General features: G+C 32.9%; 1 protein-coding gene across 1 annotated transcript; it reads left to right on the top strand.

Annotated features, from left to right (window-relative positions):
* The first annotated feature begins 8,798 nt into the window (after positions 1 to 8,798).
* LOC127879315 (gamma-aminobutyric acid receptor alpha-like) lies at positions 8,799 to 15,982 on the top strand. The gene is made up of 8 exons (XM_052426084.1): positions 8,799 to 8,907; positions 10,089 to 10,156; positions 13,005 to 13,225; positions 13,516 to 13,598; positions 13,856 to 13,996; positions 14,532 to 14,684; positions 15,019 to 15,257; positions 15,679 to 15,982. Exons 1-8 carry the CDS (start codon positions 8,844 to 8,846, stop codon positions 15,940 to 15,942), a joined length of 1,233 nt encoding a protein of 410 aa, XP_052282044.1. The 5' UTR covers positions 8,799 to 8,843; the 3' UTR covers positions 15,943 to 15,982.
* The last annotated feature ends 1,700 nt before the right edge of the window (positions 15,983 to 17,682 follow it).

The following is a 17,682-nucleotide window of genomic DNA, read 5'->3' as shown; positions in this document are numbered from 1 at the left end:
GCTAACGTATTTTTCGGCTGAAATCGGGATACCTTTGTGATCATCTCAAAAGCGGGACTCATTTAGATCGTAAAACCTTTTAAGTTCTCACTACTTAAAAAACTATTCGAACACATCTATTGTTTACAAAACACAGAAAGAAACATTAATATACTCGTATATGGATTTTAAATACAAATATGTCTGTGTTTGTATACAGGAGAGTAATTTAATAAGTGAAACCCAGCAAATATCACAAATTATATAGCAAAGGGCTCCCGCTAAGAAATTTTGCGGAGGGTCAAGTCGAAATATCGAGCGAATATTACTACGAAATAAACGCTTATCACTTACTTGCTGATATGGCTGGAAAGTGAGCGGCAACAAATAATTAAATAACAGTATTATAGGGTATAAAACTGAGAAAAACACATGTTTCGGCACGTACGTCGCCATATTGACTTCCTTTAGATCATCACGTGATTACCCCTTCTGTAAAAGGGGCCTTTTCACGTTTTGGTAAATTGACAAAATTGAAAACAGTTGTTTCAGATTCGATATTTTCATTTTAGTTATGATATTTGTGAGGAAACCGTAATACTGAGCATAAACCATGCTCTAAAATAGCCATTATATGTGCATCTTTAAAAACCTGAAAGTTTTAAAGAGTTGCAACGGGAAACGATTGAATAATTTGGAGAGTTCTGTTGTTGTCGTTATATTTTGTAAAACTACGAGGATTGCTTATGTAAAAGTATAACAACATCGTTCATTGTGTGAGGACGGATTGCCGAGTGGTCTAAATCTTCAACTGAACTTTTACTCCAGGGTTCAGTGGTTCGAGCCCTGCTGCGGGTTACTTTTTTTTTCTTTTTTTAAATTTTATTTTTGATTTTTTGCGGGAGCTTTTTATATACAATGTTTAAATTTATCAATATAAAGCATTTAATGACAAACTTCAAAACATGCCAAAATCTGTGAAACGATCCCTGTAATGCAGTTTTATGAAAGATGATATATCAGTATTATATTGCAAAATATGTTCTTATATGTATATCCATATATTCATCCGTTTCCCATGCTAATTTCTTTAGACATTATTTAAGTTTTGCGACTGTTTTTTGTTTTATTCTCGATTCTTGGATATAGCATTATTATTAACCTTGTTTCTGTTTCTTTGTATCGAATAAAATTACTAAATTATTTCAAATGGCAATAATAAAACAGATTTTCCTTACGCATTCTTAGTCAGTATATGTTAACAATTCTTTTCATTATTGATCATTCATCTATCCTTGTTATTGTGTTTATACTCATATAATAATTCTACCACCAGCTTTGCGACTTTTTTTCTAAGTGTTTTATTCTTGATTCTTGTAAATGGTATAACTCCGTCACTTGTTTCAGTTCCTTTCTTCCGTCCAAAATCATTTCTATGTACACCGTTTTCAAGAAGAACAAACTATCTTCACAGTCGTTTTCCTTTTGTGCAAAAGTCCCTGCAACAACACTAATTGCCATAAAAACCAACATCACCAAACTTTGTTTATAACGTTTCATGTTTCAAAACCACCTTTCAAATGCTTAACATAGTTTTGCAGCCAAAACAGGGGCGAACATCAATTAAGAGTAAAAATAAAACGTGCGCAGTTTATTTTATGGCTTTTGATAATGCGGATAAACATTCCGTTGTCAATGGCCTCTGGACAGGTGAACACGTCGTATCTGACTTTCAATGAATATTAGTTTATCTTTGAAAAACATGTGTTAGTTTTACCGATGTTTAAAATCCTTACGATTGTAACTTTTATTATAAATGTTACAATTTATCAAGATACAATTATCAAATTATTTTCCTCGCATTTTATAGTATTCGACGAACGTATTTTTAATCTCTTTGTGTCTTCAACGAAAAATACTGATACTTATATTGTCTGGTACACCATTTTTCACGTACATTGTATACTCGCAATACATTTAGATATTTTTTAATTATTTATTGAAGCAAACAAAAACATATCAAATAGAAAACGAAATCAACTCCAGATGGACTTACATCAAACAATCTTTAAAACGGACATCGCCGCATTAGAACTGTCAGCCTAAAGTGGTGGGATTATTAACCGGTTAAATAGGTAGCGTAAACCAGTAATAGGTCTCGGTGAAATGTTGTGTAATAAGTATTAAATTAAAAAAAAAATATATTAATGTTGCTAAGGTAGACACGCTGAAGGTGTGTAGTACGTACATAAACTGTAATATCATTTTTTGATAAAGGTTACATTTTATGTCATGACTGCCAGAGAAGAATTCTGTCTGCCTTGTGTTTCTTGTGTTGTTGTGTTTTAGTCAAGTTTCATTTTTAAAGCCAGAATTATTTCGCAATCCAGCTGGGTGTGTTTGCAATGTGATGTCAGAAGTTATTACATCTCGGTGTTCTATGATTTCCTTTAGCATAATGTTCGCTTTTAAGCTAGACGCATGTCTATCTGAGGAACGAACGCGCAATTACAAGACATAAGCATGTGTGATTAGCGCAATGTTTGCTATCAAACGCATTGTGATTTATATAACTGTATCTATCAAGCGGCACTTGAACGTAGAGTGATTATTTCGAGTAACACGTAGAGTGATTATTTCGAGTAACTGATCTATTTTACCCGGTAAACCACTTCGTATTTATACTTCTTTTACGGCTCTACAGTGTTTGCGTTTCCCTCGTTTTTTTTGTTTCAAGATCGTAGACGTCGGGATAAAAAAGTTATTGAAGAGAAATCGTTCACGTATTGTCTACTTACGTGATGTTCGATAAATTGCATGTACAAATAAGATGTTCTCATATAATACACAGAATTGACGCACGTGTAAAGTAAAATAGCATTAAAATTACGATTGTTTCAGCAATATATTCAATAATAGCGCCGTTTGTCAAATAAACGCATACTTGTAGATAGATATACATTGAACTTGACTATTTATGAAGAAAAGATTCCCGGAGATATTCGTGAAAGCGGGCTTTAAAATGTAAAAGAATCTGGAAAAAATACTTGAGTTCTTTCTGCATCTAAAGTTTTTTTTTTGTAGAACGACATTGTGACGACAAACCGAACTATTGTTTACTCAGATCACACAGTCTGAATATATAGTCGTTAATAGGTGTACACTTTGTTATACCAGCTACATAACTCAATCGCATACAGTTTTCAAATACATATCATTCCGTGACCAGTTTACTGTAAAGTAAACGATTATAAACTATATCTTTTTAAAGCAATTAAGCCATTTACTGAGTAAGTTTTGTTGACATAACGATTACGTTACTAGGTTAGAAAATATTTCAAATCGGTCAGAAAATCTTGTTTACGTTTAAGATTTACGCACATGCTGAAAACTTAATTAAATTATCCAACAACGAACAAGAATGGAATCTTTAGGTTGGACCTCATGCAGCCAATTATTAAACGAATGACATCTCCTGATAAAATTTCGAGGCCGGCAACAATTCTAAGAACATTTAATCAATATTAGGCATAAATATGGCTTATAGAGTGGTTTCAAAGATTTGACGTGTTGACCTAGTTTTCAAACCCTAATGAGCCAGGTTCAAATTTTGACTACATATAAGTACGATCAAGTGTATTCGATTCAGATTAATATTATTGCATTGTTCGATTTTTATACTTAAGAAACATAAACAGTTATATTGATAAATGTTCAGTGCTAAATAGACGAAATACATGGATTCGTTTTCTTTTAAGTGTATTATATATATATGAATAACACATTTTGGTCAATGGACAGTTTCATCTTATTTGCTTATGAATTAAAGCATCAAGAAGATTTCCTTGATCGGATGCTGTGCCTGTGTAGTGTAGCGTACATTTCAAGTTGCTTACTTTGGAGAAGAATTTATATATGAATGGAAGTTTGGGCGCAGAAATTCCGTCGAGATAGCAGCAGACATGATATTTTACCTATTAGATATGCTACAGTCGTCGTTTTTTCGTGTAAAATATAGTTCAAAACCACGTTTAAAATTAGTTTCTGAATGAAGTATTGTTAAAACTGATGTTATATCTAGCATGAGGACGATACTTGATGAAGATGTCAATATAGTTATATTGCATCTTTGTTTCGCAATCTTTCATCGTATTCGCGCAATGTTCTAGCGTTCTCGCCCTTGCAATTCAAATGTCGATAGTACGCAATGACAACAAGAAGTTACTTGATAACGAAACGAACGTGAATACGATGGAAGATAATAGTGATATTACGATGCCATGTTGTGAGAACACTATGCAAGATCGCGTAATCGCAATATGTTATCGCGTTTTCGACCTATTAAAAACAATGATGACACCACGAGCTCATGATGCGACAGCACGAATTAACATTGCGAAATTGCGATATTACTATTGTGACCTCGCAGCGTGATCTCGCTTTCTTCAATCGTGACTTTGTGTTCACGCATCGTGGTTTCGCTTTTTGGTATCATGATATTGCGTTCTCGCCCTTGTAATCCAGAGATCGACAATACGGAACAATAAGTGGAACTACGAAACACCATACTATATGCATCAGACATTAAAGCAGTATAATGTAGATGTGTTAACAAAAAGAAACATTAATTGGCCTTAATTGAACATCGTTCGGTAGTGTATTCCCTCGCAATTAGTTGTGATGGTGTTCCATCTGTTTAACTCACTTTGCACTTACATCAATACCTGAATGTATATACTTTCTTCGCAACTGGTCAAGCAATCACGAGTTTTTTCGGGTTAATGAGTCGAATTTGCACATTTTAAAAAGCCTAGTTGTGCAAGATCAAATTTAAAACGATATCAGGGAACCATCGGTACATTTTCATGAAATATTCAGTCATTATATCAAATGAAACTATCGATCAAAATGACAGAATATTTCAAGACGATTACATATATGATAAGGTTCGCAATCGGCTCAAGAACAAATGTAAAATGATATAATTCGAACGAACAATATAAAGAAACTTGTGATGTTTATTTAAAACGAAATTACATGTTAATAGTGTAACCCAAATAAAACGTTTTTAGACAATACCTTACTATCCCATGTTACATTAAGCATTTACCATTTTATCTTTTTTTGTTTTTTTCGGCAATTCGTTTGTTTCCACATAACAAATAATACATTAATAAATTAGAAACAAATCGATCAATACACCAATAGACCAGCAAACGTAACAAATCGAACGTCATCATAAGATGCAAGCATCCAGTCAGCATTTTTATACTCTTCCATCCACACACTTTGTCCTTTGGACAATCTGACAAGAATTGTGTTGGAGGCCATTATTTCATATGTTATCCTCGTCTGATAAGGGTCGGAAACGACGTCGGCCGTGTTCGCCCCGTCTACCACAAGCTTCACGTGCGTCTCGGTGTAGCTGTTTATTGAAAAGGAAAACATGTAGACACCATCCACTGAAGCGTTAAAAATGCCGGTGTAAACATTGTATGCTCCACCGTCATTCAGAATTGTTTTATCACACTTGATCACATGGCCTTCTGCCAAACGTGGAATAGGGTTACTTAAGTACGCTGAGAATGCAATTTCACCAGCAATCGACCGTTTGTTTCGTTTTGACTTTGTTTCATACAGCTTTGTAAGTTCATTCAAAATAATGCTGTCGCTCAAAGCTTTGGTTCTGTTGTGTTGTTTACCAGTGGTATTACTTTCATGTTCAGTTGCTACTTCTGTTTCGCTTACAAATGAAAACAGCGTCTTCTGCTGGAGATTCTTGGGTTCGCTCTGTTTTGTACACATTGTTTTAAATTGTTCAGATTGCCGAACAATTTCATCTTCCAGAAAAGAAATCCTATCGCGACAGTGTTCTAGATCGGAAACCTTCATTTCTAAATCAGCTAACCGAGCTTACATCAAATTCAAAAGCAAAGCGGCATCTGGCTTTCCTGTGATTTCTTCGATTCCCTCAAGCTGTTCTTTCATTTTGAAAGATGAAGAAGGCTGACCCCATGCAATTACACAAGTACACAGTAAAATACCAATTCCAACAGTTTTGTACAGCGACATTTTAACGTTGAGAATAATTATGCTTCACACAGATCACCCAGACTGAATATATAGTCGTTTAGTGCGTGCTTTGAAACAGCTTGGAGTTATAACACATGTCATTGTAGAGTGATGGCAAACATGGCTATGATGCGATGTTAATAATCATAACTAAAACCAAAATTTGGTTACCCAGCAGTAAGAGTAAATAACGTCAAAGAATTAACACTGACAGAACGAGATTATTTCATCACCAGTCTACTATGAAGAAAAAACATCATGTATAGATATTTTAATCTCTTCCACGTTGGTAACCAATCCACTTCGTTAGTAAGTAAACAGACAACGTAACAAGTTTGCAATTAGGTGCTAGGTAAAATGTAGGTGTAACGATTACATTGCTATGTTACCAACATTAAAAATCGCGCAAAACAATAATTGTGATGCTTAATGTGTAAGAACATCTGATCAAACTAGTGCCCGTTTTATCCGGACACTCAATGAGCAGCGAGCACTTATCTCTGTGCTTAGATTGTAAATACCAACGACCAAACATGCAACCTCACTTGGTATCAAAAGTGTGATTACACTTTATTTTTCAATTGTGTTTGATTTAATGTGCTGTCGACACATAGATGATATATCGACACATAGATGATGTACATTAATAGTTATATACAAATACAAACATTAACTACCAGTCAGGCGCCGAGTTAATAAATGTGTATTACTAGTGTGAGAACACGTATCTGGTATTATTTTAAACTCATCTTATCTCGACTATTTTATATTTATTTAAATTTATGAGAGAAAATGTCATTGAAACAAAGAAACAAAAACAAAACACGACTAACATCAAAATATTATATACTGTGTGCTACCAATTTATTCCAGCAATGCTGAAATATGCACAATTTTATACCACTTTTGATTTCGAAAAAACACTAATAATGAAAGGGAAACAAATCACTTTGTGTTGATTTGCAGTGGCGTTACTGTTGATTAATATTGATGTATGAAACTGGTTGATAAGTTCATATCATTATGCAACTCATTACGCATGAGCACACATGGTTTCTAATTAACATATAAACTTTGTTTGTTTAATAAGCAAACTGGAGATTATTATCTATGTGTTTGCTAAATATATTCTAACACTATTGATGTTGGATATTCAGGACGGATTACGTACCTGCGTAAAATAAGATACAACATCAAGTCATCAACTATGTATTGTCAAAGCAATAAAACGGTTATTGAAACTGGCTCAAACTAGTTCCCAAAAATGAATTGGATTCGCGGGTCGAAAATTTACCCGTGGATCCGGGACAAAACTTTACTAACGATACCGGTCAGGTCGCTTATTCATGAAAGGAAAAATGCATGGTTATTTGTACATATATTTAATTATTAGAATCAGATTTTCTTCTCAATAATTTTTAGCATTGATTTCATTCCAAATTAAGACAAAACGACCACCAAATGCAAGTAAATCGACGTAGGGTACTCTGAAAATATTAACATACATTGTACAAATACATTGCGAATGTCTGTATCAGAACTTGTGTTTATAATCTATATCGATTTCAAACGTAAAACGACATTTAAATCGAACAATAATAATTCTTACTTTATCTTCACATTTTGTAAGAGAAGCTTTATTTTAGGTTAAAATATGTAGATATTTTCTCTCAGCTGTTTATCGTTCTAGCGAGTAAATTATGTTTGATAATGACATTATTACTATGATAACTAATATTTAATTTCAGCAATATGGTGTATTCATAATAAATAGTAGCATATTTCAGTATTTTAGTCAATATTTGATTAAATATAATATTTCTATAATAGATTAACCATCTGTATTTCTTTCATATTAAAAAGCTACAAAAACCGTATTATTAAATGCACTTTTATTTTTTTGTATAAACTCATTTGACTGATTTAAATCATGACCGAACCGACACGAAATTGCAAGGGTATATTACCTTGAAACCGCCGACCCAAACCGAATATTTTTGTACCCGTTTTAGCCCTTGCTTAAGTATGTTATACATAGTTATTTTCTTCAACATTAAAGGCCTTTTAAGTTGCGCATTTTTTAAAGAACATCTTAGTACTAAAATCTGCCTCAAAGTGTGACAGTTGCAGATGAGCTTTGTATCGAAGCTCTACATTTTATGTAAATCAGAAAATGTTCCGCGTTGAACATTAGTTCGGAAATGTTTATGTTATTCGTTTAACTGAAAATGCAATGTTTATAAGCTATTATATCAGAAAAAAATATACTTTATTTAACATAAGCTAAACACTTGAACGTTTTCTTGAGGGAATCATTTATTACTTTATGCGATTAGCTGTCGACTATATGTTTATATCACCAATTTCAGAGGAGAAATTGATTCATACTTGTATGTCATGTTGATGTATCCGTTCGATGAGTCTGCTAGACTGGCATTGGAAATCAACAAAGGTTTCTCTTTTGTAGTCACCTTGTACCAAAATGTATCGTCAGCCAGTTTTGTGGATAACGGTTTTATTTCTAGGGTACGGTATTAAGTTCGTGTTATTTTTACAAATATTTAGCAATTGATATTTATTTATTTACTTATTTATTTATTTATTTTTGTATTTGCGTATTTTTTAGTTAATAAAATTAACAATTAACATTATTTACAAATAATCCTTCAAATCAATTTGATATTTTTAATTATAGTTAAATTACATTTAATACGTATTTAAGAGTAGTTTATAATATTACCTTTTTTAGTAATGTCTCAAGCGTACACGGGACGTTTTCTAAGCACGAAGACATGAGTCTTCAGCTAGATAAACTGTTGCTTGGATACGATAAACGCCTTCGACCTGGATATGGAGGTAATATGTAGACTTATTTTATGTGTCCATAAATCAAATGTATTGTTTCAAATAACACGGCAAAATATTGTGTTAACTGTCCTTTTTTATTAGTGCTGTGATCTTGTCCATTGTGCGCAAATGTACAATACACAAACTTAATTGGTGTTTTTTTTACTTAAATTATATAAGTAATTTACTAATGTCCACATTATATAAGTAATGTAAAATTAACACCATCCTTCATTTATGCTGTATGTGCATATACAATATCAAACTATAATAATAACATAATTTTTGTGCAGCAATAATTGCTTTTGTCTAAGTTTATATGTAGTTGCATCCAATCGTAATTGATATTGATGTATATAAACACTCTTGATATATATTGTATATGCAAGCATTTCCTCTTATTTACTTAGAATTTTAATAAGAAGTTGACCATTGATTTCCACTTGTTTAATTTCTCCCGCCAAACGCCGAGGGGTTTAGAATTTGCTTTGTCCGTCCGTCCATCAGTCCGTCCGTCAGTCCGTCCGACCGTCAGTCACACATTTTCACAAAAATGGCTATATATTCTAGATACTTTATAAGATATCAACGTGAATCTTTATGCGTGTGTATATATTAACGTCGGGGTGATATTAATTCAACCAATTTGCTTGTCTTTTTAGTTTCTATGTGTTGTAAAATGTTCTGTCTTACGTGGTTATGAATATTTTCAGAGATTCAATTCTATTTGAATTCAAATATATGGCTCATTCAAGAAAAGAGAGGCATGTTGGCTTCAAAATTTGAGTTCAATCATGTAGATTTTAATTCATTTGCCATAAATATAACTTTTTTTTGTTTTTTGTTTGAACATACAGCAGATATTAAATGAATTGGCGTTTTGCAAGCTCCGATAAAGATATCTGATGGCATGGTTTTATTCAGCTTATATGGTCATGCTGGCATATAATGAAATTAGATACTATTCTCAAGAGTACATATTGATACTTCTCATATTGATGGAGATTGTTCAGCGTTCTTTGGTCTTTGATACATAAGGATGGGTCGACGAATCTAAGTTATATTGCATCATACACAAATAGCTAAAAGCGATGCTTAAAAAATTCACACCCTTAACAATGAAAATACCGTTTTTTGTAAGTTAGTTCATGTTAGTTCACATATACTGCTTCCTGGTATTAACTTTTCAGAAAAACCTTTGGTTGTCCAGACTGACATATTGGTTCGTTCAATGGGACCTGTAAGCGAGAAAAACATGGTAAGAAACATGTATCTATATTAAAAAACATAACGAAGTAGCGGTATGTCCTCCAAAACCTGTTTCATGTGCAATAATGTGCAGAAGATATGTTGCTGTTTATGTAATCTTTTCTGTCTATTTCCAAACGCTAGTTACATTACAGCTAGATGTGTTACTTTGTTGGTTTTATTTTCCAAACCAACTAGTGTAATAATCTTTCACATGCTAACAGGAATGCTAAATATCTTTGTTGTATATGTCTTCACATGGCTGCAGAAAATGATCGAAATAATGTAGCATCAACAAGGCGAAAAAGGTAGAAAATGGCTTTGTAAATCTTAATCATCTAGACGTTTTCTTTAGTGATCGAACCAGAAGCATTACGAATATCGTCAATCTAATCAAATGTCTGATGTCTGTTTTCTCCTGAATATCGTTATTCTTTCTAAATATATTTTATCCCAAATGACTGAAGTAAATTAAAGACAAAGCCTTTTCATTGGAATTTCAAGTCATGCTTTTCTTTCCAGTTAAAGCATTGATAAATCTTTATTACTGACTGTCGATGAATAGTGCTTGTAGCGTTGTTATGTAAAACAATTGTAGCTATTTTCAATAATATTACGTGCATACATTTTCGGATGAGATGACATTTAATACTTAACTGCACGCAATAAGTGTGAGGTTCCTTCGTGTTTCATTGTTGATTCAGTATTCAACATTTACCAACAAAATTTACTTAATAAAATATAGAATATTGTATGGCAGTGTTCTGAATACTTTTATGAGCTTACATGTACGAATTCTAAAAAAATAAAATAAATTTGCATTAAATGTCAATAAAGTGAAGAAAACAATCTTTGTAAGATTAAAAGTACATTGAAAAAAAACAGTACATAACAGTATATGTCAAATGGAAAGTAGTATCATATAAGGACTTGGAGCTCTGTTTGTTGACATGCAGACTAAAATACGAGAACATATATTATCATTACAGAAAAGTATTTATTTCCTTTATAAAACCTCTTAATTTGACTTGGCGTTCCGCCAAGTGTATTGTGTTCTGAACTAGAATTCCACGTCCTTAAGAAGTAACCAATCATGCATCGCCAGAAGATTTTCGATGAAATGTTATGCGTTACGCTGAAAAACTTAGTGTTTACTTTTAAATATGTATGATGTATTTCAAAACTGGTCAACCCCAACTTTAATTATTTTTATGTTTAATGTTTGGTTCAATGTTTTGTTCTATAATGCATAGAATATTGGCCACTTCCCTTGAATACAAACATAGCTGTAAGCATGAATTCCTCTCCTGATAAATGTCTGTCTTTATAATGTCTATAATGTTCAGTGTCGAATTATGATCACGCGTACAGAAATCGACTATTTTGCGCATATACACTTGGGGACTTTTCTAACGCATCACTTTTCAAACTTGAATATCTCAGTTATGAGTAAAGATATTGATTAATTTTTTTATATACGATCATTTGACTTTATTGTATGCAAGCTCACGATAAAATCATTCATCCGTGACGATTGGACGCTTTAGCACGTGGGGTAGGTGTGCTTCCATATTTTGGACGTGGAAATGGTGAAACGCGATTTAATTCTAGTTTTATTTCAATTTAATTATTTTAAGTGGGTTCTTACACAAGGAAAACATAAAATTAATTTACAAAACAATAAAGCTCGTATAAATATTCAGGAGCGCAATTGCGCACTTTGCATTTTACAGGCTACCTTTCCCACTTGCTTAAGCGTCCGATCGTCACGGATGAATGATTTGATCGTTAGCTTGCACATATTGTAGTCAAATGATCACACGTGCAATTTTAAATAAAAAAATATTTACTTATTACTGATATATGTAAGTTTTAAAAGTGTTGGGTTAGAAAAAACACTAAGTGTAGTAAAAGGCGATATACATGTTATTCCAATTTAATTTCAATTTCATAATTCTAAGTAAGTTTTTACACATAACATTTATTAAAGAAAAACAATATGGCTCGTATGAATATTAGGGAGCGAAACGGCTCAATCGGCATGTTGCAAGCCGGTCAGTTATTAAGACGTGTAAGTTTATGCGTTTTACTTTTCACATTGTTTTTATTAAACGTTGTATGACTTTGCAAACTTGACTTTTGAAGCGACGTTTTTAATTTGTTATGTTTTTATATTTTGTTGTTTTTCAATTTCAATTACATTTTCAGGAATTATCAGATACGTGTTGAATTATTCTTGGTCCAAATTTGAACACAAGCCGTTCAAAAATAAGGGAGCTATATTGATATGATTAAGTGTTGCGTTAGAAAAGTCTCCAAGTGTACACACAATCGGAAATACATAAAATAGAATACTTATTCATGTTTTCATTTGTCCATGCATGATCATTGCACTGTCGAACATATGACTTTTTTCATTTCGCTTAGGTTTTGTTTTTCACAGTTTAACTTCTATCAAAATATATGCATGTGAAGGACACTTGACTAAGTAAAACTTCCAGAAACACACACAGGAGAGTAATTCGTGTTATTTGTACAAAACAGTATGGACATTCATACCACAAAGTTTTTAACCGCCGACAAATATAGTTGATTAAATTGAAAAATAAGAGTAGTATGAAATACATGTCGATAATAAATAAAATTTCAAGCGGTTTTATAATAATGCATTGAAAAGATATATATTAAATTATATACTTTAAGTAAAATTGACATATAATAGAGGCTACATCGCAACACACGTAGCATTAAGTTTAAATCAATCGTACGATACAACTGCAAATAGCAATTGGTAAAAAGGTGTCAAGATGAAAATGAATTAAATATAAAGCTGATTACTGAATACATCTAATATCAAGGATTACTCCATGGACTGTTACTTCCGTCAACTGTGGGTCGACAAGCGTCTGGCACTCAACGTTTCAATGGCAAACATATCGCTGAATATCAAGATGCTAGAGCGTCTCTGGTACCCAGACACGGTTTTCCTGAACGGCGGGAAATCGTACGTGCACATGGTACCAATGCCCAACAAGTTCTTCCGGATCCACAAAGACGGAACTGTTCTGTATTCGCAACGGTAATAAGATATGCCATCTGCGTCATTCGTCATTGTTCTATTCTATTAATTTTCTGTTTATAAGACACACATGTGATTTCTGTTTCATTTAATTAATTCTATGAATGATTTGGTAAACGCCATGTCAAGCATGCAATCTTAAAAAGTATGTATCGGTAGGATTTACATATTACTTTTTATGTGCATAAGTGATTTGATAAGTGATAATTCAAGTTGCCATATTTTACTTACATATAAATATTTTATTGCGATATATAAACTATTTTTATTCTTAAAATATATCAATTCAGCTTGACAATTCGAGCCTCTTGCATAATGCGTCTCGAGAAATATCCCTTGGATTCGCAGACGTGTCACCTCTACGTTGCGAGTTGTGAGTCAATGTATATATGTAATATATAGTGCTTTATTTATTTGATGAAGATAAATATTTTTATTTCAAGTCAATAGATGCACAATTATTTTATTTTATAAATTATTACACACATATAAGCAGACGGATGAAAACAAATATAACATAATTTGTACTTGCACAGTTTCAATGAATGTGCCTTTTTGAATCATGTAAGTAGATCTGCTATATCGGTTGATATGGTAGCCTCTGCCTATGTATTGTCGAATACATTTAAGTTGCTTACTCGGTGGAAGATGTTATCTATGAATGGAGGTTTGGGCGCAAGAACTCTGTCGAGATAGCAGCCGACATGACTTTGTCCCAATTTGATATACTACAGACGCCATGTTTCAACACGACGATGCCGTTGCGGGGAGGTAAGAATCATTATGTATAGTCCAAAACAATATATCAAAGTTGTGTATGAATGAAGGAGTATTAAAACTACCAATAGAAATAAAACTATAAGAGATAACGGCCCACTTCAAATGTCCTTCTTTTCTGTTCTTCTTTATGGTGTTAAATCTGTGGGTTTCTAACCTTGGTTTCGTTTAATTGTCTAGGAAGAACCATATGATGATTAATTTAAATTTATACATGCAAACTGAAAATGTGCGTTTTATTGTTAGTCATACATCTTAAATATGTGCAATGATCATGTGCCGAATTCAATTTGACCGGCCCTGAAAATTCACATTTTTACACGGGACGTTATAAAGATAACTTTTTCATCAAACAAACATATAAAACGCTGTCGCCATCAATTTAAACTCTTCACAATCGTATTTGTGGACTTGTTTTAATAACGCTTACCATCCATGTTTATGTCTGTCCATAAAGTGACTTCTTGTTGATAAAAAATAGTTAATCGCGCGCCTTTGTTTGAATCATTAACAGTATGTTTTTGTTCAGCTTCCCACTCCGTTTTGACGGTCCAATTCTACCTGCGCCGGCACATGGGCTTCTTCCTCATCAACGTGTATGTTCCTTGCTGCCTCCTCGTGGTACTCTCCTGGGTCTCCTTCTGGATAAACAGGGAGGCCACCTCGGATAGGATAGCGCTTGGTATGACACTTATTCATACATTCAGCACTTCCTCATGTCGAAAAATATTGTTGAACATATAAAAATATAATTTATAAATTCGTTGGAAAAAAACAACAGTGGAAATAAACAGAACTGCTCAAAGATAAACACAGCAGGCGGGTTATAATATTTACCTATAAACTACTATAAATGAAAGAACAACACATATTATTATAATATAAATATATTAATCTCCGGCAAAGTTTCGATAAAAACATGACCTCTTAAAGCTAACGTACAGCCATTTTGTGAGTGTGCCATCATAAATAACCAACCACTTTTTAAAAAGACCTTAATGTTTTAAATTTTACAGGAACCATGGTGGTGTTGACAATGACGTTCATCGGCCTTGATAACCGAAATGACTTGCCGCGCGTGTCTTATTCGACGGCGCTAGACGTTTACGTCGCTTTCTGTTTCTTTTTCGTATTAGCCACCATCATTCAGTTCGCCTCCGTCCACTATTACACAAAGTTCGGCTGCGGGGAGGGACCGCAGCTAGTCATGTGTATCTCAAAGCAGGTCGAACTTGAACAAATAAAGGAGGACCAGGTAGGGACATATTGAAAACTTGTATGACATGTTTCATTACTTTATAACGTCGTATCAGAGAGAGGTACTTGCACCATTATATATTCCTTTGTATAAGGACTCTTGTTATTAAAACTTTTTAATTTTAACTATGAAATACATCAGTGATGTATTTTTGACATTTTATTTCATTTTGGTTTTAAGTATTGGTCACTTTTAATTCGGCAAATGATGTATCGTTTGTGCAGTTTGTGATTCACGTTCTTTTTATCATTAATCTTTAGTTGTAATAACAAACATCATATACAGAGCCGTGAAAGACAACTGGACATCGTGTGAAGACAATATCAAAGTCTACATTTTGGAAAAGCATCATTTATAACATAGAGTGTAGTTCGTAAGTGATTATTATTATTATATTTTTACCTCATTTGATTGACAGGAAGATGCAAAGTCCACAGACACCGTGGGAGAAAACAGCCTAAATCGAACAAAAGTTGTTGTTCCAAACATACAGAGAGAATCTATGCTATTCAAGTGCTGGAATTGCTTTTTCGGAACTCGAAATGTGCGACACAATAGGATGTTTACAAACGTTTTGGGACTCAATAGCGTCAGCAAAATTGATAAATTATCGCGCATAATCTTTCCAATTGTGTTCCTTCTCTTTAACATTCTCTATTGGTGCACGTACCTTACGGACTGAACGGCAGACGACTTTTTTTCACAACGTAATGATTTGTATATAAATATTGTAATAATAAATAATAAGAAAAATATTGTACATATTTCCTTTCAAAAGGTTTTAAGAATAAACATGCTGAAAAATGTAAAATTAAAGTTTGAAAGATAATCTTTAATACCAAAATACTTGTCATTTTATGAATTTAACTTCGATTGCATATTTTACAAGAAAAATAAATAGTGTTTATCTGTTCCATTAACAGTTAAAAAACGAGTGAATACTTTATATAATCAAAGAGGGAGAAGCATAGTTTCGCAAGCGCATTATTATTCCAATGCTTTATCACTCACCGTGTTTCGATAAAATACACAATACACCATTTATTGGGTCTGTAGTCCCCGAAATAAATAGTGATACAGTATGAAAGAAGAACGCTGAAATTATCCTATATTACAATTTATTCAACAGTTGATACATTCATCTGGCGATGTTTTTATTTGCTTCCAAGAACGATTCTTTCCCAGAATGGAGAAATGTCTCTTAAGACACTTTCGACAATTCATCAGAGGCAATAAATGAGATATGCCAATATCTATCCATTCTTAAATGATCAGGTTAATACTTGTTGGACAGCTTAGCATCTTGCTAACGACATTGGATGTCAATTTCGAGGGAACGCGCCGAAAAATCCATCTATTAACCAGTTCGCCATTTTATATGGCTACACATTGTTTGGCGTTCCGTAAAATAGGTTGTTTCTAGATTGAAGAAGGAATTTTTTTTATGTAGAATAAGGAGACGTTCTTAACGCGTTTAGAAACGATTTACGTATCTAATGGGCGGCATGAACGGGATTCAACAATATTATTACGTGTACAAACATTCGATCGTTCATATTTCCCAATTATATTTTTTAATAACAAATTATTTATTATATAAGTTAGGCTAAATTACAAGAGCATAAACTACGTGAAACTTACAACGAAGCAAGCTTGTATGCCACTTTTGTACTTGAACATGCCATTCATCTTCATTTACAGGAGAAAGCCAGTTAACATTTTGATAGGATTTATTTGCACAATCCCTTATGGAAATGTGCCTCGATCCATGGATATTAAATTGTCTGATGGCGCCATGATTCCGGATAATTTGACAAAGGGTACGCCCTTATTAATAAGATATCAGACAGTTTATATCTCTATTTCAACATAAAACGATTGGATTTAATCATGGTGTTGCCAATATCAGCCTTTGAGAACATCACTTCAATATTTTGTAACGACCATTTTTTTTTACATAACATCGCATACAATTGTAAGCAAATACTGGATAAAAAACGTAAAGATAAAAAAATAACACAATGATACTTATATTTGAGTTTGTCATACAAATGTTATGTTTCACACCACTCTAAAACAGCATGTCATGTAAGTCAAATACTGTGTTACGTATCAGGGTACTCCAATTGTTTTATTGAGATGGATTACTTGTGTTTATATGTATAAAACATCTGAACATATTAATATACATTAACAAAATAAAATATGGAAATATTGTATGAATCTGGTCAATCTCGCATTTCTCCATGTGACTTTGGTAATATTGATTGACTATGTAACATTCATCAACTTGCATTTTGTAAGTCACTGCTTCTGAACCGTAAATTGTTTATGGTCGTCTGTGTCATATATAAATATGAAGAAGTAGAGAACAGTGGATACATACATATTTGGTAAGGATCGAAACAAGCCAATATAGACT

This window comes from Dreissena polymorpha, chromosome 4 (genome assembly GCF_020536995.1).
Source record: "Dreissena polymorpha isolate Duluth1 chromosome 4, UMN_Dpol_1.0, whole genome shotgun sequence".
Classification (NCBI taxonomy): Eukaryota; Metazoa; Mollusca; class Bivalvia; order Myida; family Dreissenidae; genus Dreissena; species Dreissena polymorpha.
Note: the sequence above shows the minus strand (reverse complement) of the source record. Positions and strands in the feature narration are given on the sequence as shown.